Source organism: Pseudophryne corroboree, chromosome 9, assembly GCF_028390025.1.
Source record: "Pseudophryne corroboree isolate aPseCor3 chromosome 9, aPseCor3.hap2, whole genome shotgun sequence".
NCBI lineage: Eukaryota > Metazoa > Chordata > Amphibia > Anura > Myobatrachidae > Pseudophryne > Pseudophryne corroboree.
Window position 1 is genome coordinate 173,767,181 of NC_086452.1, and position 27,381 is coordinate 173,794,561.

The window sequence follows — 27,381 nt, forward strand, 5'->3', positions numbered from 1 at the left end:
TAACGTAATGATTCGCTATAGCGTAGCGGACGCTCGGGACCACGAAGAGATCACCAGCGGCACACACGCTCACAATGTAAAACCTTTATATCTAACCATAAACAGTGTATTATGCAGTAAACCCTTTGTGTAGTGATATGGTGTAAATGCAACACAGTATAACCTTACTAGCTTAAAAGCAGTTTGAGCGTCACCGACGCTCTGAGAATACTTAACTCTATAAGAAATACACAGATACCTGGGCTTAGGGTCCAACGCCTAATATATATATATTTTGAATGATATACTTGCAAAAGAATTAATACAAATACAAATCATACACTACAATATAACATAGACTAACTAACCAGGTAACTACACAGTAAATACAATACAATTAAGTTTAAGAGTAAAATGAGAGAAAGAGAAGAGAGAGATATGGCCCATAATAACAAGAGAGAAACAGTATGATTACGGAGAAAAACTTACGCACAAAGGAAACGATCGCATGCGCCTCTGGACATCCAGCTCCCGATTTTCAGCAATGATAACCGTTGAAGAGTAAGAGCTGGATGTGATCGGCCTTTCTATTTATGCCCCACACACAATGCAATTCAATGGTCCCTACAATCTCATTGTTCATTGGACACAGGAATTCGGCTTCGCATTATAACAAAAGGTCATAGGTTGATTCATACAGGTGGGCTGTGACTATTTCCAACAGCTCAGGTGGGAGGGAAACTGGGTTTCCCGCCGCATGGGTAATAAAGTGCAAATAAAGTAAATGTTCATAAACTTCTTATGTCCATAACTATTCGCACGAGCGATTGATCTGCTTCAAACCAACACCGGAATATTTCTAATTAAATATTCTTCCGATGGATACTAAACACCACTGTATTACTCCTGTCTGACCCTTCGTATCAAACAAAGAGGGATTTCTCTGTTCATGAACATTCTATATTAACCAAACTTTCAGAATCTATCAAAGGGACCATGATCTACAAAATACATTATATAGTGAAAATATGTAACGATTGAGTCGCACGCTACGATCACATAAACTCTACCGTAAATACGCATACCGTGCGCCTGCGGGTGCCCGCGACTGTGAGTATGCGCACGTACGGGAGAGCGTACGCATGCGCAGCACGGACCTGTGTGAGGTGCAAATATGGTAGTGTGCATAGAGATATTTTTCTGACTTTGACAGCCTGCTGTAATGTGTAAAAAGGGGACTCTGCCTGCCGTAATGTGTAAAAAGGGGACGCTATCTGCCGTAATGTGTAAAAAGGGGACGCTGTCTGCCGTAATGTGTAAAAAGGGGATGCTGTCTGCCGTAATGTGTAAAAAGGGGACGCTGTCTGCCGTAATGTGTAAAAAGGGGACGCTGTCTGCCGTAATGTGTAAAAAGGGGACGCTGTCTGCCGTAATGTGTAAAAAGGGGACGCTGTCTGCCGTAATGTGTAAAAAGGGGATGCTGTCTGCCGTAATGTGTAAAAAGGGGACGCTGTCTGCCGTAATGTGTAAAAAGGGGACGCTTGTCTGCCGTAATGTATAAAAAGGGGACGCTGTCTGCCGTAATGTGTAAAAAGGGGACGCTGTCTGCCGTAATGTGTAAAAAGGGGACGCTGTCTGCCGTAATGTGTAAAAAGGGGACGCTGTCCGCCGTAATGTGTAAAAAGGGGCTCTACCTGGTGTAGTGGCGCTACTGTGCGGCGTAATTTGAATAATGGAGACTACTGTGCACCATTATATGAATTGGTATTATTTTCTGGCCACACCCCTTCTCCGTGAAGCCACACCCCTATATTTTCTCTTACGTCCTAGAGGATGCTGGGGACTCCATAAGGACCATGGGGTATAGGCGGGCTCCGCAGGAGACAAGGGCACCTAAAAGAACTTTTCCTATGGGTGTGCACTGGCTCCTCCCTCTATGCCCCTCCTCCAGACCTCAGTTAGATTCTGTGCCCAGAGGAGAAGGGTACACTGCAGAGAGCTCTCCTGAGTTTTCTGTGGAAAAAGAATTTTTAGGTTTTTTATTTTCAGGGAGTCCTGTTGGCAGCAGGCTCCCTGCATCGTGGGACTGAAGGGAGAGAAGCAGACCTACTTAACTGATAGGCTCTGCTTCTTAGGCTACTGGATCCAGAGGGAGTCGGAACACAGGTCTCACCCTGGGGTTCGTCCCGGAGCCGCGCCGCCGTCCTCCTCACAGATGCCGGAACATAGAAGCCGGGTGAGTATGAGAAACAAGAAGACATCTCAGGCGGCAGAAGACTTCAGATCTTCATGAGGTAAGGCGCGCAGCGGTAAGCTGCGCGCCATTGCTCCCATACACAACACACAGACAGCACTGATGGGTGCAGGGCGGGGCGCCCTGGGCAGCAATAAACCTCGTTTTTGGGCAAAAAGGTGCTATTAGGCTGCGGAGGCAGCAAATAGATGGTCCCCCGCCATTTTTGTGAAAATTGAAGAGGGACCGAAGCCCACCGCTGGGGGGGCGGAGCTTGATCCCTCAGCACTAACCAGCGCCATTTTCTCCACAGAGCTGCATGAGAAACGCTGGCTCCCCAGACTCTCCCCTGCTGAACGCTTCAGAGGTTGGAAAAAAGAAAGGGGGGGCACATTGGCGCGCAGTGAGTGGGAAATTGGATATATATATATATATATAATATAAAAGCGCTATCTGGTTTTTCCAGTGTCATTTGGGCGCTGGGTGTGTGCTGGCATCTCTCTCTCTGTCTCTCCTAAGGGCCTGGTTGGGGTTTTGTCCCCTTATAGGTATAGCCCTGTGTGTGGGAGTTCGGTACGTGCGTGTCGACATGTCTGAAGCGGAAGGCTTCTCCAAGGAGGAGGTAGAGCAGATGAGTGGTGTGTCCCCGTCGGTAGTGCCGACTCAGGAATGGATGGACATGTGGCATATGTTGAATGCAAGTGTGACATCTTTACATAAGAGGCTAGATAAGGCTGAATTCGGGGAGGCGTCAGGGGGTCAATCCTCGGATTGGACCGACTCACAGGGCCCGTCGGTGTCTCAAAAGCGTCCCTTGGCAAAAATTGTGGACACAACTACTGACACGGACTCTGATTCCAGTGTCGACTATGATGAAGCTAAATTGCACCCTAAGGTGACAAAGAGCATTCAGTGTATGATTATAGCAAGAGATGTGTTGCATATTGCTGATGAACCCTCTGTTCCTGACAAGAGGGTGCACATGTTTAAGGGAAAGAAACAGATAATAAACTTTCCCCCATCTCATGAACTTAATGAGTTTTTTGAAAAAGCTTGGGAGACTGTATAAGAGACCGCAGATTCCCAAAAGAATTAATATGGCATACCCCTTCCCTACACAGGACAGGGTACGTTGGGAATCCCCTCCCACTGTGGACAAGGCTTTAACGCGCCTGTCAAAGAAAGTGGCGCTACCGTCTCCAGACACAGCGGCCCTCAAGGATCCTGCGGATCGCAGGCAAGAGACTACTTTAAAGTCTATTTATTCACATACTGGAGCTTTGCTAAGACTGACAATTGCGTCGGCATGGGTATGTAGCGCAATTTCAGCCTGGACAGATAACCTGTCGGCTGACCTTGATACCATGGATAGAGATACTGTTTTGTTAATTCTAGCCCATATCAAAGACGCAGTCTTGTATATGAGAGGCGCTCAAAGGAACATTGGATTACTGGCTTCCAGAGCCAATGCCATGGCTATTTCAGCGAGAAGATCCTAATGGACCCGCCAGTGGACGGGTGATGCGGATTCGAAAAAGCATATGGAGGTTCTACCCTATAGGGGAGACATGTTGTTTGGGGATGGGCTGGCTTACCTGGTTTCCACAGCTACCGCAGGTAAATCTAACTTTTTACCGTTTATTCCCGAACAGCAGAAGAAAACTCCAACATATCAGATGCAGTCCTTTCGGTCACAAAAGTCCAGAAGAGGTCGGGGATCCTCCTTCCTTGCCAGAGGTAAGGGTAGAGGGAAAAGAACACCTGCTTCGGCTGGTGCCCAGGAACAGAAGTCCTCCCCGGCTTCTACAAAACCCACTGCATGACGCTGGGGCTCCCCTGCGGGAGTCCGCACCGGTGGGGGCTCGTCTTCGACTCTTCAGCCAGGTCTGGGTCAGCTCAGACCTGAATCCTTGGGCGTTGGAAATAGTTTCCCAAGGCTACAAACTGGAATTCGAAGAGGTGCCCCCACGCCGATTTTTCAAGTCTGCCTTACCAGCTTCTACCCCATACAGGGATGTAGTGTTAGCTGCAATTCAAACGCTGTGTCAACAGCAAGTAATTATCAGGGTTCCCTTGAACCAACAGGGTACTATTCAACCCTCTTTGTGGTCGCGAAACCGGATGGTTCGGTCAGACCTATTTTGAATCTAAAATCCCTAAACCTGTACATGAAAAGATTCAAATTCAAGATGGAATCGCTCAGGGCGATAATAGCCAGCATGGAGGAGGGGGAGTTTATGGTGTCACTGGACATAAAGGATGCTTACCTTCATGTCCCCATATACCCTTCCCATCAGGAGTACCTGAGATTCGCTGTACGGGATTGTCATTACCAATTTCAGACGTTGCCGTTTGGGCTTTCCACGGCCCCAAGGATTTTCACCAAGATAATGGCGGAGATGATGGTGGTCCTGCGCAAGCATGGAGTCACAATTATCCCATACTTGGACGATCTCCTGATAAAGGCGAGATCAAGAGAGCAATTGCTGAGCAATGTGACACTCTCTCTGAGAGTGCTCCAGCAACACGGTTGGATTCTAAATCTACCGAAGTCACAGTTGTTTCCGACAACTCGACTAACGTTCCTATGTATGATACTGGATACGGAACAAAAGAAGGTTTTTCTCCCGTTGGAAAAAGCACAGGACATCCAGAACATGGTCAGAGACCTGCTAAAGCCAAAAAGAGTGTCAGTTCATCATTGCACTCGTGTTCTGGGGAAAATGGTGGCAGCCTACGAGGCCATCCCCTTCGGCAGGTTCCATGCAAGGACGTTTCAATGGGACCTTCTGGACAAATGGTCCGGGTCCCATCTACATTTACATCGGAAAATAACACTGTCCCCCGGGACCAGGGTGTCTCTTCTATGGTGGCTGCGAAGTGCTCACCTTCTGGAGGGTCGCAGGTTCGGAATTCAGGACTGGATCCTGGTAACCACGGACGCGAGCCTCCGAGGATGGGGAGCAGTCACCCAAGGAAGAAATTTTCAGGGACTGTGGTCAGACCAGGAGTCCTGTCTACACATCAACGTGTTGGAGCTAAGAGCCATATACAACGGCCTTCGACAAGCGGAGAGTCTTCTTCGCAACCTACCGGTTCTGATTCAATCAGACAATGTCACAGCAGGGGCTCATGGAACCGCCAAGGCGGGACAAGAAGCAGAGCCGCGATGGCGGAAGCAACCAGGATTCTTCGCTGGGCGGAAAATCACGTAAGCGCTCTGTCAGCTGTCTTCATTCCGGGAGTGGACAACTGGGAAGCAGACTTCCTCAGCAGACACGATCTCCATCCAGGAGAGTGGGGACTTCATCAAGAAGTCTTTGCAGTGATAACGGGTCTTTGGGGAGTTCCTCAAATAGACATGATGGCGTCACGCCTCAACAAGAAGTTTCGGAGGTATTGTGCCAGGTCTCGGGACCCTCAGGCAGTAGCAGTAGACGCCCTGGTAACGCCATGGGTGTTCTAATCGGTCTACGTGTTTCCTCCTCTTCCTCTCATCACAAAGGTGTTGAGGATCATAAGGCGAAAAAGAGTACAGACAGTACTCATTGTTCCAGACTGGCCTCGAAGGGCCTGGTACTCAGATCTTCAGGAGATGCTCACAGGAGATCCCTGGCCTCTTCCTCTAAGGGAGGACCTATTGCAGCAGGGTGTTCCAAGACTTACCGCGGTTACGTTTGACGGCATGGCGGTTGAACGCCGGATCCTAGCTGAGAAGGGGATTCCGGAGGAGGTCATCCCTACTCTAATAAAGGCTAGAAAGGAGGTGACTGTAAAACATTATCACCGTATCTGGCGAAAATATGTGTCTTGGTGTGAAACCAAGAACGCCCCTACGGAAGATTTTCATTTGGATCGTTTTCTCCACTTCCTACAGACAGGAGTGGATATGGGCCTGAAATTAGGCTCTGTTAAGGTACAGATTTCGGCCCTCTCGATATTCTTTCAGAAGGAATTGGCTTCTCTTCCAGAAGTCCAGACTTTTGTAAAGGGAGTGCTAAACATCCAGCCTCCTTTTGTGCCTCCAGTGGCACCATGAGACCTGAACGTGGTGTTGCAGTGCCTAAAATCACACTGGTTTGAACCACTTAACAAGGTTGAGTTGAAATTTCTTACCTGGAAGGTGGTCATGTTGTTGGCCTTAGCATCTGCACGGCGAGTGTCAGAATTGGCGGCCTTGTCTCACAAGAGCCCCTACTTGATTTTTCATGTTGATAGAGCGGAATTGAGGACACGCCCTCAATTTTTGCCTCAGGTGGTTTCTTCATTCCATTTGAACCAACCCATTGTGGTGCCTGTGGCTACGAGTGACTTGGAGGATTCCAGGTCCCTGGATGTAGTCAGGGCCTTGAGGATTTATGTAGCCAGGACGGCTAGAATTAGGAAAACAGAGGCTCTGTTTGTCCTGTATGCGGCCAACAAGATTGGCGCGCCTGCTTCGAAGCAGACTATTGCTCGCTGGATCTGTAAGACGATTCAGCAGGCTCATTCTACGGCTGGATTGCCGTTACCGCATTCGGTTAAGGCCCATTCCACTAGGAAGGTGGGCTCTTCTTGGGCGGCTGCCCGGGGCGTCTCGGCATTACAGCTTTGCCGAGCAGCAACTTGGTCGGGGTCAAACACTTTTGCTAAATTCTACAAGTTTGATACCCTGGCTGATGAGGACCTAGCATTTGCTCAGTCGGTGCTGCAGAGTCATACGCACTCTCCCACCCGATTGGGAGCTTTGGTATAAACCCCATGGTCCTTACGGAGTCCCCAGCATCTTCTAGGACGTAAGAGAAAATAAGATTTTAAACCAACCGGTAAATCTATTTCTCCTAGTCCATAGAGGATGCTGGGCGCCCGTCCCAGTGCGGAAACTCTGCAAGACTTGTATATAGTTGTTGTTTACATAAGGGTTATGTTACAGTTGGAATCGGTCTTGGACCGCTACTGTTGTTTGTTCATACTGTTAACTGGTTATGTATGTTACGGGTTACATGGTATGATTGGTGTGGGCTGGTAGGAATCTTGCCCTTGGATTTATAAAATCCTGCCCTCGTATTGTCCATCTCCTCTGGGCACAGTTCTCTAACTGAGGTCTGGAGGAGGGGCATAGAGGGAGGAGCCAGTGCACACCCATAGGAAAAGTTGGAAAAGTTCTTTTAGGTGCCCATGTCTCCTGCGGAGCCCGTCTATACCCCATGGTCCTTACGGAGTCCCCAGCATCCTCTACGGACTAGGAGAAAGATTTACCGGTAGGTTTAAAATCTTATTTTTTGCACGCACCTGCGGCGCGCACTGCCACCGGTTCACATTAAGGGGGGCGCCGATGCCGTTTCTTGCACACAGCGCTAAAATGTCTAGTTACGGCACTGTGGCCAATCATCACTGGAAACCAGTCAGGGTCACTGATGTATGGAGGCCATACTGTAAGATGCATTTATGGTCGAGTGCAGCAATGATATGTGAGGACACCTCTGTATATATTGTAAAGATCAAATAACCAGAAGGCTTACAATAGCAGTAGGCAATCTAGGGAGATAACACATTCATGATTACTTATACAGTACAGCATTTGTCTGTTTAAAAGCGTTAAATATTGTCTGTGCGGCCTGCAATGCGCAATACTAATGAATACTTAATTTAAGCCTTGCTAGCTAGAATAAAACAAAATAAATAAATTCAGCTAAAAGTCCCTGTGCTCGCCTCAGCGCAATACATCATAACATAAGTGTTGAATATAGCACTTGAGTTAATCAGCATGAGGCTGTATAAAACCAGGTCCTATTTTTATTTATTTTTTAATTTTTTTTCTCCAAGCTGGGAATTTACTAATTAGCAGAAACTCACTATAAACAGACAGCAGGATATTGAGTAAAAGTGTTAAAATGTCATTAAATATTTATGAGGAGACCGAGGTCTCATTAGACTTCCAAGAAGTGAAACAGTATTTGTGCATCGCACGCAGCTCCTAGCTTTCTTTCCATACTCATTGATAACCACGGTCTGTCTGAATTAGGTCACAATATTCCTCAGGTGAGTTTAGATCTTGTGCACACATGATTTATCTTCACAGGTCTCTTAAATGTCTTTTACACTTAAGGCGGACAGAATTATAAATGTATGCTTTTAAAAGTCTGTGTAATATCGATGGGGATCTTTTGGTTTTGCTTGGTTTCACTCATTAAGACTAATTTACGCCTAGTCTGTAACCTGCAAAGTCAGATATTGTATATTGTATGGACCATGGGGTTGCCTGAGTAGTCTGTAGGAGTTGGCAATTAATTAGACTAGTATAAATTTTTAAGAGAGCAGCTCCTCCTTTCTGCACCCCATGGTCTTAAGTGTTTGTTAAGTGAGCGTGGAAGCAGGTCTGTTTTCATTAGGTACTTTAGATTGTTTTTTTTTATTTATTTGTAAACTCTCTGATATTTTTTACATAGTTTGTGGTGTACAGTATGATGCACCTGCGGCACACACAAGGAGATCTGGCAGCTATGAAGGGTCATTGCTGACACCAGACTGCTGGGGAAATTAACTACGTTCAGTCCCTGGATCTTCCTAATCGAGTCTCCGTTCTGGAACCTGCCAGGACCCACAGCCGGCTGGCACTCTTGCACTTCTAGAGGGTAGCAGTCGGTCACTCCGGCATCTTGCGGGTTAATACGTGGCTCCCCTCTTCATTAGATGAGTAGGCATGTGAGGTCAGGCACCCTAGAATTACTGGGGCTACACTCAGTGATTTCCTCGTTAAGCGCAATTCACTCATGATATGAAGCCCCAAGAACATCTTTTCTATTGGGGCTTTCAGTCTGTGTTGGTTTGTTTTTTTGGCAGTGCGACTGGACGAGAGAGTCTGCGTCTATTCCGGTGAACATTTCTCCATTGGGCCGTGTTAGGGTGTGTACACATGGTGAGATCCTTGCTATGCCCGATTTTCACTTGCGATTTCCCATGAACTCCCTGGAGCCCAGATAGCACAGATTTTGACTAACTTTTCTTGAGATATGGACTATGTGTGCTTACGATTTTGGCTTATGTGAGAAGTCATTGACATGTGAGATGAACTAGATAGTACACCGATCTAGCAAGGATTGACTTGCCTGCACAGTCTATATTTTCTTGCGATGCCGACCTGGCGGGACCACGCATCGAGATCGCAAGGTGACTTTCACCTTGCGATCTGCACTAATTTTTCTTGCGATTTTGACTATATAGTCAAAATCGAAAGAAAATCTCACCGTGTGTACACACCCTTAGAGTTGTGCATCTGGTAGCTCCTATGCAGAGCCGCTTTGCCAGTGACGGCTTGCTCCTCTGTTCACCAACAGCTTCACTGCTTTCTTGCTTTCCGGTGTTTACCTCCAAGGAAGCTAGGTTCAGTCGGAAAGTCTTCCTTCCCGTTTTTTTCTGAGCTACCCTTGGGGCAGCTTTTGAATGCCTCATGGTCCAGTGTCCCACGTATTGAAGAGAGAACTGGATTTTTGTACCATTAAATACTTTTCTCTGAGTCCATCTGGTTGACATTGTGTTCCCACCCTTACGCTCAGTTTTTGTTTGTGGGCTGGTTGTAGTTGTATTGTAAGTTACACAATGTGGTTCTCCTTTGGTTTGAAGTTGTGCTAAAGACCATAGGTTGCAGAAGTGAGAAGCTCATAGGTGAGTAGCTACTCTCTCAAAGTTATACTAGTCTAAGTGCCAACTCCTACAGACTCCTCGGGCAACCCCATGGTCCAGGGTCCCCCAGATGGACTCAGAGAAAAGGATTTAACGGTAAGTACAAAAATCCTGTTATTTCTCGATTACAAATAAATAGTGACCACATATAAATATTATTATTCTACTGTACAAACTTTTTTTTTTTTTTTTTTTAATGACATTGTTCTTCCTTAAATATCACGATTTTACTGGTGCAGTACCCGCCATATGTTGGTGCTCAGTAAATGGTAATATTAAATTATTATATAATTATCTTCTACTTGGGAAGCCAGAACAGGATGTGATGAAAATGATAGTGCAGAGATTTCACATTTTATTACATAATTTTGGGACATTTTCATAGGAAATAATAAGATTTTACTTACCGATAAATCTATTTCTCGTAGTCCGTAGTGGATGCTGGGACTCCGTAAGGACCATGGGGAATAGCGGCTCCGCAGGAGACAGGGCACAAGAATAAAAGCTTTAGGATCAGGTGGTGTGCACTGGCTCCTCCCCCTATGACCCTCCTCCAAGCCTCAGTTAGGATACTGTGCCCTGACGAGCGTACATAATAAGGAAGGATATTGAATCCCGGGTAAGACTCATACCAGCCACACCAATCACACCGTACAACTCGTGATCTGAACCCAGTTAACAGTAGGATAACAACGAAGGAGCCTCTGAAAAGATGGCTCACAACAACAATAACCCGATTTTGTTAACAATAACTATGTACAAGTATTGCAGACAATCCGCACTTGGGATGGGCGCCCAGCATCCACTACGGACTACGAGAAATGGATTTATCGGTAAGTAAAATCTTATTTTCTCTGACGTCCTAGTGGATGCTGGGACTCCGTAAGGACCATGGGGATTATACCAAAGCTCCCAAACAGGCGGGAGAGTGCGGATGACTCTGCAGCACCGAATGAGAGAACTCCAGGTCCTCCTCAGCCAGGGTATCAAATTTGTAGAATTTAGCAAACGTGTTTGCCCCTGACCAAGTAGCTGCTCGGCAAAGTTGTAAAGCCGAGACCCCTCGGGCAGCCGCCCAAGATGAGCCCACTTTCCTTGTGGAATGGGCTTTTACAGATTTAGGCTGTGGCAGGCCTGCCACAGAATGTGCAAGCTGAATTGTACTACAAATCCAACGAGCAATAGTCTGCTTAGAAGCAGGAGCACCCAGCTTGTTGGGTGCATACAGGATAAACAGCGAGTCAGACTTTCTGACTCCAGCCGTCCTGGAAACATATATTTTGAGGGCCCTGACAACGTCAAGTAACTTGGAGTCCTCCAAGTCCCTAGTAGCCGCAGGCACCACAATAGGTTGGTTCATGTGAAAAGCAGAAACCACCTTAGGGAGAAATTGAGGACGAGTCCTCAATTCTGCCCTGTCAGAATGAAAAATTAAGTAAGGGCTTTTATATGATAAAGCCGCCAATTCTGACACACGCCTGGCTGAAGCCAGGGCTAACAGCATCGTCACCTTCCATGTGAGATATTTTAAGTCCACAGTGGTGAGTGGTTCAAACCAATGTGACTTAAGGAACCTCAAAACAACATTGAGATCCCAAGGTGCCACTGGAGGCACAAAAGGAGGTTGTATATGCAGTACCCCTTTTACAAATGTCTGAACTTCAGGTACTGAAGCCAGTTCTTTCTAGAAGAAAATCGACAGGGCCGAAATTTGAACCTTAATGGACCCTAATTTTAGGCCCATAGACAGTCCTGTTTGCAGGAAATGGAGGAAACGACCCAGTTGAAATTCCTCTGTAGGGGCCTTCTTGGCCTCACACCACGCAACATATTTTCGCCAAATGCGGTGATAATGTTTTGCGGTTACATCCTTCCTGGCTTTGACCAGGGTAGGGATGACTTCATCTGGAATGCCTTTTTCCTTCAGGATCCGGCGTTCAACCGCCATGCCGTCAAACGCAGCCGCGGTAAGTCTTGGAACAGACAAGGCCCCTGCTGGAGCAGGTCCTTTCTTAGAGGTAGAGGCCACGGGTCTTCCGTGAGCATCTCCTGAAGTTCCGGGTACCAAGTCCTTCTTGGCCAATCCGGAACCACGAGTATCGTTCTTACTCCTCTCCTTCTTATGATTCTCAGTACTTTTGGTATGAGAGGCAGAGGAGGGAACACATACACTGACTGGTACACCCACGGTGTCACCAGAGCGTCCACCGCTATTGCCTGAGGGTCCCTTGACCTGGCGCAATATCTGTCTAATTTTTTGTTTAGACGTGACGCCATCATGTCCACCTTTGGTTTTTCCCAACGGTTTACAATCAGGTGGAAGACTTCTGGGTGAAGTCCCCACTCTCCCGGGTGAAGGTCGTGTCTGCTGAGGAAGTCTGCTTCCCAGTTGTCCACTCCCGGAATGAACACTGCTGACAGAGCTATCACATGATTTTCCGCCCAGCGAAGAATCCTTGCAGCCTCTGCCATTGCCCTCCTGCTTCTCGTGCCGCCCTGTCTGTTTACGTGGGCGACTGACGTGATGTTGTCCGATTGGATCAATACCGCCTGACCCTGAAGCAGGGGTTTCGCTTGACTTAGGGCATTGTAAATGGCCCGTAGTTCCAGAATGTTTATATGAAGAGATGTTTCCATGCTTGACCACAAGCCCTGGAAGTTTTTTCCCTGTGTGACTGCTCCCCAGCCTCTCAGGCTTGCATCCGTGGTCACCAGGATCCAATCCTGAATGCCTAATCTGCGGCCCTCTAGAAGATGAGCACTCTGCAACCACCACAGGAGAGACACCCTTGTCTTTGGTGACAGGGTTATCCGCTGCTGCATCTGAAGATGCGAACCGGACCATTTGTCCAGTAGATCCCACTGAAATGTTCTTGCATGGAATCTTCCAAATGGAATTGCTTCGTAAGAAGCCACCATTTTTCCCAGGACCCTCGTGCACTGATGCACTGACACCTGGGCTGGTTTTAGGAGGTTCCTGACTAGCTCGGATAACTCCTTGGCCTTCTCCTCCGGGAGAAAAACCTTCTTCTGGACTGTGTCCAGAATCATTCCTAGGAACAGAAGACGTGTCGTTGGAATCAGCTGCGATTTGGGAATATTTAGGATCCACCCGTGCTGACGTAACACTATCTGAGATAGTGCTACTCCGACTTCTAACTGTTCCCTGGACCTTGCCCTTATCAGGAGATCGTCCAAGTAAGGGATAATTAATACGCCTTTTCTTCGAAGAAGAATCATCATTTCGGCCATTACCTTGGTAAAGACCCGAGGTGCCGTGGACAACCCAAACGGCAGCGTCTGAAACTGATAATGACAGTCTTGTACTACAAACCTGAGATACCCTTGGTGAGAAGGGTAGATTGGGACGTGGAGATAAGCATCTTTGATGTCCAGAGACACCATATAGTCCCCTTCTTCCAGGTTCGCTATCACCGCTCTGAGTGATTCCATCTTGAATTTGAACCTTTTTATGTAAGTGTTCAAGGATTTCAGATTTAAAATTGGTCTCACCGAGCCGTCCGGCTTCGGTACCACAAACAGCGTGGAATAATACCCCTTTCCTTGTTGTAGGAGGGGTACCTTGATTATCACCTGCTGGGAATACAGCTTGTGAATGGCTTCCAGAACTGCCTCCCTGTCGGAGGGAGACTTTGGCAGAGCAGACTTCAGGAACCGGCGAGGGGGAAACGCCTCGAATTCCAGTTTGTACCCCTGCGATACTACCTGTAGAATCCAGGGATCCACTTGCGAGTGAGCCCACTGCGCGTTGAAATTCTTGAGACGGGCCCCCACCAAGTCTGAGTCTGCTTGTAAAGCCCCAGCGTCATGCTGAAGACTTGGCAGAAGCAGGGGAAGGCTTCTGATCCTGGGAAGCGGCTGCATGGTGCAGTCTTTTTCCCCTTCCTCTGCCCCGGGGCAGAAAGGAATGGCCTTTTGCTCGCTTGTATTTATGGGAACGAAAGGACTGAGTTTGAAAAGACGGTGTCTTTTTCTGTTGATGTGAAGTGACCTGGGGTAAGAAGGTGGACTTTCCAGCCGTTGCCGTGGCCACCAGGTCCGAAAGACCAGCCCCAAATAACTCCTCCCCTTTATACGGCAATACTTCCATATGTCGTTTGGAATCCGCATCCCCTGACCACTGACGCGTCCATAACGTTCTTCTGGCAGAGATGGACATAGCACTTACTCTTGATGCCAGGGTGCAAATATCCCTCTGTGCATCACGCATATATAGTAATGCATCCTTCAAATGCTCTATAGTTAACAATATATTGTCCCTATCCAGGGTATCAATATTTTCAGTCAGGGAATCCGACCACGCGACTCCAGCACTGCACATCCAGGCTGAAGCGATTGCTGGTCGCAGTATAACACCAGTATGTGTGTATATACTTTTTAGGATATTTTCCAGCCTTCTATCAGCTGGTTCTTTGAGGGTGGCCGTATCAGGAGACGGTAACGCTACTTGTTTAGATAAACGTGTGAGCGCTTTATCTACCCTAGGGGGTGTTTCCCAACGTGTCCTAACCTCTGATGGGAAAGGATATAGTGCCAATAATTTATTAGAAATTAGCAGTTTTTTGTCGGGAGAAACCCACGCTTTATCACATACCTCATTCAATTCATCTGACTCAGGAAAAACTATTGGTAGTTTTTTCACCCCCCACATAATACCCTTCTTAGTGGTATTTGTAGTGTCAGAAATGTGCAATGCTTCCTTCATTGCCGTGATCATGTAACGTGTGGCCCTACTGGACATTACGTTCGACTCATCACCGTCGACACTAGACTCTGTATCTGTGTCTGGGTCTGTGTCGACCCACTGAGGTAACGGGCGTTTTAGGGCCCCTGACGGTGTCTGAGACGCCTGGACAGGCACTAATTGATTTGCCGGCTGTCTCATGTTGTCAACAGTTTTTTGCAAAGTGTTGACATTATCACTTAATTGTTTGAACACGATCATCCAGTCAGGTGTCGACTCCCTAGGGGGTGACATCACTAACGCAGGCAATTGCTCCGCCTCCACATCATTTTCCTCCTCATACATGTCGACACACACGTACCGACACACAGCACACACACGGGAATGCTCTGATAGAGGACAGGACCCCACGAGCCCTTTGGAGAGACAGAGGGAGAGTCTGCCAGCACACACCCAGCGCTATATATATATATATATATATATATATATATATATATATACAGGGATAACCTTATATAAGTGTTATTCCCTTATAGCTGCTGTTTATATTGTCATTTGCTGCCAATAGTGCCCCCCCTTCTCTTTTTTACCCTGATTCTGAAGCAGGACTGCAGGGGAGAGTCAGGGAGCCGTCCTTCCAGCGGAACTGTGAGGGGAAAATGGCGCTTGTGTGCTGAGGAGATAGGCTCCGCCCCTTCACGACATCCTTATCTCCCGCTTTTTTGTGTAAAAATGGCAGGGGTTAAAATACATCCATATAGCCCAGGAGCTATATGTGATGTATTCTTTTGCCACCTAAGGTATTATCATTTATATTGCGTCTCAGGGCGCTCCCCCCCAAGCGCCCTGCACCCTCAGTGACCGGAGTGTGAAGTGTGCTGAGAGCAATGGCGCACAGCTGCGGTGCTGTGCGCTACCTTAGTCTGAAGACAGGATTGTCTTCTGCCGCCGATTTCACCGGACCTCTTCGTCTCTTCTGGCTCTTTAAGGGGGACGGCGGCGCGGCTCCGGTGACCCATCCAGGCTGTACCTGTGATCGTCCCTCTGGAGCTAATGTCCAGTAGCCTAAGAAGCCCAATCCACTCTGCACGCAGGTGAGTTCGCTTCTTCTCCCCTTAGTCCCACGATGCAGTGAGCCTGTTGCCAGCAGGACTCACTGAAAATAAAAAACCTAAATTAAACTTTTATTCTAAGCAGCTCAGGAGAGCCACCTAGCCTGCACCCTTCTCGTTCGGGCACAAAAATCTAACTGAGGCTTGGAGGAGGGTCATAGGGGGAGGAGCCAGTGCACACCACCTGATCCTAAAGCTTTTATTCTTGTGCCCTGTCTCCTGCGGAGCCGCTATTCCCCATGGTCCTTACGGAGTCCCAGCATCCACTAGGACATCAGAGAAAGGTGATATACTATCTGCCCATGGGATGACTCCGAGTCTGGCACAAAGTACACGCCACTCGCGCAGGACACTAGTTACACGCCCACGTCACACTCATGGCACTCCTGCACTTCAGCACAGTTCCGTGTGATTGCATTGTAGCTGCCCATTTCAGCAGCGAAACACAAATTTCACACAAAGATAGCTCTGGCTAAGAAAATACTCCACTATGCATAAATTGCTTCTGTGCATGAGCTATATGCTAAAGCTTGTCATTTTGCGTCTGTATGAAGAGATCCGCCGACACCAGATCAGCCCCCATGTGCACTAATCTGACAACTACATTATGGGGCCTCAATGTGACTTGGCCAGCTGGTTAAGTAAATTTCTCTAACGTCCTAAGTGGATGCTGGGGACTCCGTAAGGACCATGGGGAATAGCGGCTCCGCAGGAGACTGGGCACAAAAGTAAAGCTTAAGAACTACCTGGTGTTCACTGGCTCCTCCCCCTATGACCCTCCTCCAAGCCTCAGTTAGATTTTTGTGCCCGAACGAGAAGGGTGCACACTAGGTGGCTCTCCTGAGCTGCTTAGTGAAAAGTTTAGTTTTAGGTTTTTTATGTTCAGTGAGACCTGCTGGCCACAGGCTCACTGCATCGAGGGACTAAGGGGAGAAGAAGCGAACTCACCTGCGTGCAGAGTGGATTGGGCTTCTTAGGCTACTGGACATTAGCTCCAGAGGGACCGATCACAGGCCCAGCCATGGATAGGTCCCAGAGCCGCGCCGCCGGCCCCCTTACAGAGCCAGAAGACAGAAGAGGTCCGGAAAATCGGCGGCAGAAGACGTCCTGTCTTCAACAAGGTAGCGCACAGCACTGCAGCTGTGCGCCATTGCTCTCAGCACACTTCACACTCCGGTCACTGAGGGTGCAGGGCGCTGGGGGGGGGGCGCCCTGAGACGCAATAAAAACACCTTGGATGGCAAAAAAATGCATCACATATAGCTCCTGGGCTATATGGATGAATTTAACCCCTGTCAGAATACACAGAAAAACGGGAGATAAGGCCGCCGAGAAGGGGGCGGAGCCTATCTCCTCAGCACACTGGCGCCATTTTCCCTCACAGCTCCGTTGGAGGGAAGCTCCCTGGCTCTCCCCTGCAGTCACTACACTACAGAAAGGGTTAAAAAAGAGAGGGGGGCACTAATTACGCGCAGTATTAAAAATACAGCAGCTATAAGGGGAAAAACACTTATATAAGGTTATCCCTGTATATATATAGCGCTCTGGTGTGTGCTGGCAAACTCTCCCTCTGTCTCCCCAAAGGGCTAGTGGGGTCCTGTCCTCTATCAGAGCATTCCCTGTGTGTGTGCTGTGTGTCGGTACGTTTGTGTCGACATGTATGAGGAGAAAAATGATGTGGAGACGGAGCAGATTGCCTGTAATAGTGATGTCACCCCCTAGGGGGTCGACACCTGAGTGGATGAACTGTTGGAAGGAATTACGTGACAGTGTCAGCTCTGTATAAAAGACAGTGGTTGACATGAGACAGCCGGCTACTCAGCTTGTGCCTGTCCAGACGTCTCATAGGCCGTCAGGGGCTCTAAAGCGCCCGTTACCTCAGATGGCAGATATAGACGCCGAAACGGATACTGACTCCAGTGTCGACGGTGAAGAGACAAATGTGACTTCCAGTAGGGCCACACGTTACATGATTGAGGCAATGAAAAATGTTTTACACATTTCTGATAATACGAGTACCACCAAAAAGGGGTATTATGTTCGGTGAGGAAAAACTACCTGTAGTTTTCCTGAATCTGAGAAATTAAATGAGGTGTGTGATGATGCGTGGGTTTCCCCCGATAACAACTGATAAAAATGTTATTGGCATTATATCCTTTCCCGCCAGAGGTTAGGGTGCGTTGGGAAACACCCCCTAGGGTGGATAAAGCGCTCACACGCTTGTAAGAACAAGGGCTCTACCCTCTCCTGAGATGGCCGCCCTTAAGGATCCTGCTGATAGAAAGCAGGAGGGTATCCTAAAATGTATTTACACACATACTGGTGTTATACTGCGACCAGCAATCGCCTCAGCCTGGATGTGCAGTGCTGGGTTGGCGTGGTCGGATTCCCTGACTGAAAATATTGATACCCTAGATAGGGACAGTATATTATTGCCTATAGAGCATTTAAAAGATGCATTTCTATATATGCGTGATGCACAGCGGAATATTTGCCGACTGGCATCAAGTCTAAGTGCGTTGTCCATTTCTGCCAGTAGAGGGTTATGGACACGACAGTGGTCAGGTGATGCGGATTCCAAACGGCATTTGGAAGTATTGCCTTATTAAGGGGAGGAGTTATTTGGGGTCGGTCTTTCAGACCTGGTGGCCACGGCAACTGCTGGGAAATCCACGTTTGTACCCCAGGTCGCCTCTCAACATAAGAAGACGCCGTATTATCAGGCGCAGTCTTTTCGTGGGCAAGCGGGCAAAAGGTTCCTCATTTCTGCCCCGTGACAGAGGGAGAGGAAAAAGGCTGCAGAAATCAGCCAGTTCCCTGGAACAGAAGCCCTCTCCCGCCTCTGCCAAGCCCTCAGTATGACGCTGGGGCTTTACAAGCAGAATCAGGCACGGTGGGGGCCCGTCTCAATGAATTTCAGCGCGCAGTGGGCTCACTCGCAAGTAGACCCCTGGATCCTTCAGGTGATATCTCAGGGGTACAAATTGGAATTCGAGACGTCTCCCCCTCGCCGTTTCCTAAAGTCGGCTTTACCGATGTCTCCTTCTGACAGGGAGGCAGTTTTGGAAGCCATTCACAAGCTGTATTCCCAGCAGGTGATAATCAAGGTACCCCTCCTGCAACAGGGAACGGGGTATTATTCCACACTGTTGTGGTACCGAAGCCGGACGGCTCGGTGAGACCGATTCTAAATCTAAAATCTTTGAACACTTACATACGGAGGTTCAAATTCAAGATTGAGTCACTCAGAGCAGTGATTGCGAACCTGGAAGAAGGGGACTACATGATGTCTCGGGACATCAAGGATGCTTACCTTCATGTCCCAATTTACCCTTCTCACCAAGGGTACCTCAGGTTTATGGTACAGAACTGTCACTATCAGTTTCAGACGCTGCCGTATGGATGGTCCACGGCACCCCGGGTCTTTACCAAGGTAATGGCCGAAATGATGATACTCCTTCGAAGGAAGGGAATTTTAGTTATCCCTTACTTGGACGATTCCCTGATAAGGGTAAGATCCAGGGAACAGTTGGAGGTCGGTGTAGCACTATCTCAGGTAGTGTTGCGGCAGCACGATTGGATTCTCAATATTCCAAAATCGCAGCTGATTCCGACGACTCGTCTTCTGTTCCTAGGGATGATCCTGGACACAGTCCAGAAAAAGGTGTTTCTCCCGGAGGAGAAAGTCAGGGAGTTATCCGAGCTAGTCGGGAACCTCCTATAACCGAGCCAAGTCTCCGTACATCAATGAAATGGTTCTGGGAAAAATGGTGGCTTCCTACGAAGCAATCCCATTCGGCAGATTCCACGCGAGAACTTTCCAGTGGGACCTGCTGGACAAATGGTCCGGGTCGCATCTTCAGATGCATCAGCGGATAACCCTGTCACCAAGCACAAGGGTGTCTCTCCTGTGGTGGTTGCAGAGTGCTCATCTTCTAGAGGGCCGCACATTCAGGACTGGGTCCTGGTGACCACGGATGCCAGCCTGCGAGGCTGGGGAGCAGTCACACAGGGAAGGAATTTCCAGAGCTTATGGTCAAGCCTGGAGACATCACTTCACATAAATATCCTGAAGCTAAGGGCCATTTACAATGCTCTAAGCTCAGCAAGACCTCTGCTTCAAGGTCACCCGGAGTTGATCCATTCGGACAACATCACGGCAGTCACCCACGTAAACAGACAGGGTGACACAAGAAGCAGGGGGGCAATGGCTGAAGCTGCAAGGATTCTTCGCTGGGCGGAAAATCATGTGATAGCACTGTCAGCAGTATTCATTCCGGGAGTGGACAACTGGGAAGCAGACTTCCTCAGCAGACACGACCTCCACCCGGGAGAGTGGGGACTTCACCCAGAAGTCTTCCACATGTTTATAAAACTCGACAAGTATTGCGCCAGGTCAAGGGACCCTCAGGCAATAGCTGTGGACGCTCTGGTAACACAGTGGGTGTACCAGTCAGTGTATGTGTTCCCTCCTCTGCCTCTCATACCCAAGGTACTGAGAATTATAAGATGGAGAGGAGTAAGCACTATATTCGTGGCTCCGGATTGGCCAAGAAGGACTTGGTAACCGGAACTTCAAGAGATGCTCATGGAGGATCCGTGGCCTCTACCTCTAAGAAGGGACCTGCTCCAGCAAGGACCCTGTCTGTTCCAAGACTTACCGCGGCTGCGTTTGACGGCATGGCGGTTGAACGCCGGATCCTGAAGGAGAAAGGCATTCCGGATGAAGTCATTCCTATCCTGATCAAAGCCAGGAAAGATATAACCGCAAAACATTATCACCGCATTGGCGAAAATATGTTGCGTGGTGCGAGGCCAGTAAGGCCCCGACGGAGGAATTTTTCAACTAGGTCGATTCCTACATTTCCTGCAAACAGGAGTGTCTATGGGCCTGAAATGGGGGTCCATCAAGGTTCAAATTTCGGCCCTGTCAATTTTCTTCCAAAAAGAACTAGCTTCAGTCCCTGAAGTTCAGACGTTTGTGAAAGGGGTACTGTATATACAGCCTCCTTTTGTGCCTCCAGTGGCACCTTGGGATCTAAATGTAGTTTTTGGGTTCCAAAAGTCACATTGGTTTGAACCACTTAAATATGTGGAGTTAAAATATCTCACATGGAAAGTGGTCATGCTGTTGGCCCTGGCCTGGGCCAGGTGCGTGTCAGAATTGGCGGCTTTATCCTGTAAAAGCCCTCATCTGATTTTCCATTCGGACAGGGCGGAATTGAGGACTTGTCCTCAGTTTCTCCCTAAGGTGGTTTCAGCGTTTCACCTGAATAAACCTATTGTGGTGCCTGCGGCTACTAGGGACTTGGAGGACTCCAAGTTGCTAGACGTTGTCAGAGCCCTGGAAATATAGGTTTCCAGGACGGCTGGAGTCAGAATATCTGACTCGTTGTTTATTCTGTATGCACCCAACAAGCTGGGTGCTCCTGCTTCTAAGCAGACTATTGCTCGTTGGATTTGTAGTACAATTCAGCTTGCACATTCTGTGGCAGGCCTGCCACAGCCAAAATCTGTAAAAGCCCATTCCACAAGGAAGGTGGGCTCATCTTGGGCGGCTGCCCGAGGGGTCTCGGCTTTACAACTTTGCCGAGCAGCTACTTGGTCAGGAGCAAATACGTTTGTAAAATTCTACAAATTTGATACCCTGGCTGAGGAGGACCTGGAGTTCTCTCATTTGGTGCTGCAGAGTCATTCGCACTCTCGCGCCCGTTTGGGAGCTTTGGTATAATCCCCATGGTCCTTACGGAGTCCCCAGCATCCACTTAGGACGTTAGAGAAAATAAGAATTTACTTACCGATAATTCTATTTCTCGTAGTCCTTAGTGGATGCTGGGGGCCCATCCCAAGTGCGGATTGTCTGCAATACTGGTACATAGTTATTGTTACCAAAAAATCGGGTTATTGCTGTAGTGAGCCATCTTTTCTAGAGGCTCCTCTGTTATCATGCTGTTAACTGGGTTTAGATCACAAGTTATATGGTGTGATTGGTGTGGCTGGTATGAGTCTTACCCGGGATTCAAAATCCTTCCTTATTGTGTACGCTCGTCCGGGCACAGTATCCTAACTGAGGCTTGGAGGAGGGTCATAGGGGGAGGAGCCAGTGCACACCAGGTAGTTCTAAAGCTTTACTTTTGTGCCCAGTCTCCTGCGGAGCCGCTATTCCCCATGGTCCTTACGGAGTCCCCAGCATCCACTACGGACTACGAGAAATAGAATTATCGGTAAGTAAATTCTTATTATTACTCTGCCTGCAGCCTTATATAGTATTGATGGTTTGAAATCACTCCATGCATAAAACAATTATTAAATAGAAGGCTTATTCATTGCATGCTGCAAGACACTTCCCATGAGAACCAGCCGTGGACTTCTGGCCACCCATAGGACATTGTGGCTGTCGTACAATTCCTGGATTTTTATTGTCTAAATAATACTTTTTAGGGTAGCTCTTGCTCTCTCTATACACGCATTACAGCATGAAGATTACGATTGTACAGCTTTTATAGCTCTATAGCTGCTGCTTTAGTACCCACTTTTCTCAAATTATTTGTTGAGCGAGAAGATATAAAACGGTTATTGTGGTGTTAGGTACTCCTAATCCCTCGAAAAAATGTTATTTCACCTAACCTGCAGCTGCAGGCTGTTAGCATCATATTATTTTAATGATTCCCAAAGAGACCAAAGATCATACATTTCCTAAAGTCTTGTTTTTTTCCTGCATCTCATTAGCCGATCAGGAGCCAAACACCTAGCACGTAAAATGTACATTGTATGTTTAACATAATAGCTATTTTCTGCATGCTAAAGTATTTTACCTCTCAAATATTTCCAAGTCTAAGGTTCAAGCTAAAAAAAGAAAAGAAAACTATTGCCAACAATTCATCTTGACAAAAAAAATATCTCTCTTGACACTTTACTTCCGTTACCATAGTAACAAATGTAATGATGCAAAATATGATGAGCAATAAGTTTGTAATATGCTGTTTTTTCTTTCTTGTCCTTCCTGCTTTCCCTTTACACTTTTTTTTTTTTTTTCTTTAGTTGAAAGCTTAGAATCTGTTCCTTACAGCCATATGGTACCTTTAACTAAACTGTCGTTTCAGGAATGTGGGGAGCAAATGGGCCCTGGATCAAGCCAAGTACAACCTGGTTAATGAATACTTTCTTGTCGGAGTCACGGAAGAGCTTGAGGATTTCATTATGTTGCTGGAAGCTGCTTTGCCGCGGTTTTTTAGAGGCGCCACGGAGCTCTATCGCTCAGGTATTTTGATGCAACGTCATTATTCTGTGGTGCTTCCCGTTAGGATCAGTAATGTTTTGCTTGAACACATTGCAGAACAGCAATGTAGATGGTTATCGGTCCGGCTTGCTCTAACACACCTCCTTGTTTGATTATTTAAAAAATGTAGCCCATCCGCCTCATTTCACAGCAGTGGGAGTATGTATGCTGGTTAATTAAAACCGTATTTATTATTTGGAGATTATTTGAGAAGACGCGTATTGGCATGTACAGAATACATGTTATATTGAGTCAGTTCTTGTATTGCTGTATTCAGAAACACTGGGAATGTCTATACATATTTTATTATGTACCCACTTTATGTTATCAATAGCTTTACCAAATACTCTTCAATGAGTACACCTTTACTATAAAGTAACATCGTGAGAACCCAGCGGTAGAGCCCAAACTAGTTTCTCATTTTGTATTCCCAAATAAAAGAATGCCAACCGTCATAGCTGGCCCCTACTTGCAAACAAATCTGTAGGATCACCTGGGATTATAGGCAGTTTTTAATTACAGGCGTTAGATTTTCATAATTAATACTAGCTGTGCTGCCTGTCTAAATTGAGTCACTGCAGCCTCTTGGCCTGTGTCACACATTAGTGTTTAATTTTGGCAATATATAATGAAATCATCTGTGTAGCAGAAGCCATAGTAATCAATTATTATTTGTATTTATTTATATTTAACATTTCTATTTAGATGCTGGCAAATCTGTATGACCGTTCCTGAAACCAGAATCTATTTCCCCTTGTTTAGAATTGTAATATAATTATATATAATATTCGTGCATGCATGTATAAAATTGTAAAGTAGTGCTTCAAACTGATTAAGGGGCCTATTTATCAAGGATTGTTTTCTCTTCCAAAAATTATGTAGAAACTGCTGTTTCAGCATTATTTTATCAATTGTTTTTATGTAGTAATAGCCGTATTACTGCTGCAGATCTCAATCTCCATTATTATTAATGGGGACTGTGGTCTGACCACTATGTATTGGATGAAACGTTTCGTATTTAGCCCATCGGTTCACGTTGTTCTTCAATGGCACAAACTGCTTTATGCCTGAGGAGACCTGTTTGGAAGAGAGGGATTTTACGATCCTTCTCCAGCAGCTTCGTCCAGCTCCAGAAACCAGCACTAGATGCATGCAGTGTCAGTAGGCGTTATTCCATAATGTTAATGAGTCCTATGCCGGGGCTGTATCTCACAGGGACAGTTATTGCTACGCCTGTGAATTACAGATTGTTCTAACCAGGGAAACTTTAAAAACTAAATAAAGTCCATCATGATATTGGGTAATGGTAGTTTGCTACCAGGTGTTCCAAGAGTAACATGGGAAAATTAATGAAAAGTAGACAAAGACTTATATAGTGATAACTGTAGGTGCAGGATGCTGACCATATTTTAATGTTGATGGGCAATACATGATGTATAGCTACAGTAGCTGTACGATACATCACGTCTAAAGGTTTGCCCTTTAAAATGAAAATACCACCTCTTAACTAATCAGAATCTGGCAACTACAGTGAACACTTACATATAGTTATATACTCTTGTTAAATAAGGTCAAATTGCCTTAGCATTGCTATCTTTATCAGCTATGTGGTGTTTGGGTATGTCCTTTTTTTAAAGGCTGATCCACACATATATTTTGGGGGGAATTCAAATGTTTGAAAAGTCAGTTGGGTGTCGAATAGACAGGAAAAAACAGACACCCAACCGACTTTTCAAACATTTGAATTTCCTCCTTTGTATTGAATATTACATTTGCTAATTTAACTTTTTAAAAAGCTGGTAATCAAGCTTCTTCCCTATTTATTAGTATAAAACCATTAACCTTTACAGACTTTTTTCCGAGTAGTAATATATAAATTCCAGACACATCTACATTTTTGAATATCACAAATAATTACACACTGTACGATATTTCAGTCAATATCGCTCATTTCTCCTCTTCTGAGCGATATTGACTAAAATATTGCACAGTGTGTACGCTGCAAGCGACGGCCAATGTGCGTTCCCGGGGGTCATTAACGACCCTTGCTGTTGGCCATACATGCAGCTTAATTTGGACTTATTGTCCAAAAGCTACATCCATGGACCGGCCCGCAGCATGACGTCAGTGTGTATGCTCTATATCGATGTCCAGGGAGGGTAAATATTGTGCGATATCACTCATGGAGCGTATCGCACAGTGTGTACCCACCTTTAGATTACAATTGTCAATATTTTTTGTTTGTTTTTCTCTATCTTTCTAACTTACTATCTTGCTTCTATAAATATAAAGGTAAAAAGTCCCACCTAAGAAAAACAACGGAGAAGAAAGCACCTTCCAAGGAGACCACCGCAAAGCTTCAGCAGTCAGACATATGGAAAATGGAGAATGAGTTTTACGAGTTTGCACTTGAGCAATTTCAGTTCGTCAGGGCACACGCGGTTCGAGAAAAAGATGGTGAACTCTACTTACTGGCACAGAACTTTTTCTATGAAAAAATTTACCCAAAGTCAAACTAAGGACACAGTGTGTGCTATTTTAATTTAATGGACTACACCTTTGTTCATAAGACTTTAATTTCAGGCCTACAGACTCGGTTGGTAATTATACCCTTAAGACGGTTCATTGGTGACTTGCTAAGGTTGTCATCAAATGAGCCATATCAAATGTTCGCCACTAAGAAAACGAGACCTTGAGGTGATCTCCAAGTACTGCCACATGATCATACTGATAAATACAATATGTGAGGATTTAACGTGAGCAAATGGGCACTGGACAGTCCGGAATATACACTGTACAGACAAAACCAAACTATTTTTCTTTTTTAAACTTTGTGTTTCCTTCCAGTTTTATTTTGTGTTTTAATTTGAAATACTTGTTACTGAACATGTACCTGTGAATATTTAAACACCTTCAAGATTTGTATTGACTCATGCTGCTGTGTAACTTGTCCATTTTCACACTGGTGCTTAATTAGAATACTGTTGGCTCTAATTAACTAACAACTCAAAGAAAGCAGTATATGTATTTTTTTTGTTTTGTTTTTCTTTTGCTACATTTTAGTTCCCTAACCATTGGTTTCTAAAAAGTGGTTCACTTCTTTTTTATGAATAAATGTATTTAATGGCTTTTGTTGCTGAACAAATCTACGATGGTTAGATCCTTTATTTGGAAAGTATTACAGATAAATGATTACACGGTATGCACTTGTCTTGTTTTATGGTTTTGGGGACTTGTAGTAAACGTGTCAAGTCTTCTGAAGAGTGGGGAAGTTGCCTATATAAACCAATCAGCTTCTACCTATCATTTTACAGAATACATTTGATAAATGCTAGATAGAGGCGGAGTGGGTAATTTCACCACTTGTCCACTTTATCCGTCTTTAGAAGGCTTAATACATTTCCCCATAGTCAATTGGTTGCTAACTCTCTATATGCCACACATTTACCAAACTCCTTTTGTCATATGTTACTTTCCCACCACATAGTCCTTGAACAACGCCTAGAAAAAACCCTGTCACCATACGCTAATACATTTAAACATATTACAAGTAAAGATTTATAACTATATAAACAAGCGCAGACATGTTTTTTAAAGACTATTAAAAATGATTAATAATATTTCCCTACAGTGTCCACTTTACAACATTCCTCCACTATGACCGGTAGAGCATTATTGATAACCTATTACACAATTTGCTCCTCTTCATTCTTCTCCATGCAGGGGCATCATTGGGTCAGTGACACCTGGTGCACTGTAAAGCCCACTGCATGTGCATGCCCAAAAATGGAGGAGGGTGGCCTAGAGGGAAGGGGTGTGGTCTAGCAGCCTGACCCTCGTTTTCTTCACTCCGGGGGGCATGCAGGGCTGCCCGCAGAGACTCGCCTAGCTGCACATAATGTCACAGTGCAGCACCCAGCTCCTGGTACTGAGGAGAAGCTGGCATTTTGGAGACACCCGGGTGCAGCCTGCACTCCCCTAGTGGCGCTACTGCCTCCATGTTGTCTATAGTACCAAGAAATTACACTGCCCACAATACACAGAGGGGAAAATGTAGTAAGTCTTGGAGAGTGATAAAGCGGAGAGAGATAAAGTACCAGCCAATCAGCTAAAAACTGAAATGTTACATGCTGTGTTTGAAAAAATAAGAATTTACTTACCGATAATTCTATTTCTCGGAGTCCGTAGTGGATGCTGGGGTTCCTGAAAGGACCATGGGGAATAGCGGCTCCGCAGGAGACAGGGCACAAAAGTAAAGCTTTCCGATCAGGTGGTGTGCACTGGCTCCTCCCCCTATGACCCTCCTCCAAGCCACTTAGGTACTGTGCCCGGACGAGCGTACACAATAAGGGAGGAATTTTGAATCCCGGGTAAGACTCATACCAGCCACACCAATCACACCGTACAACTT

General features: G+C 46.3%; 1 protein-coding gene across 1 annotated transcript in view; it reads left to right on the top strand.

Annotated features, from left to right (window-relative positions):
- Nucleotides 1-26,119, top strand: part of HS2ST1 (heparan sulfate 2-O-sulfotransferase 1) — a 347,427-nt gene extending 321,308 nt beyond the window's left edge. Inside the window, exons 6-7 of the mRNA XM_063939957.1 lie at nucleotides 22,795-22,952; nucleotides 25,263-26,119. Coding sequence (XP_063796027.1) covers nucleotides 22,795-22,952; nucleotides 25,263-25,489 — 385 coding nt within the window. The 3' untranslated portion in view covers nucleotides 25,490-26,119. The remainder of the gene's footprint in view (nucleotides 1-22,794; nucleotides 22,953-25,262) is intronic.
- The last annotated feature ends 1,262 nt before the right edge of the window (nucleotides 26,120-27,381 follow it).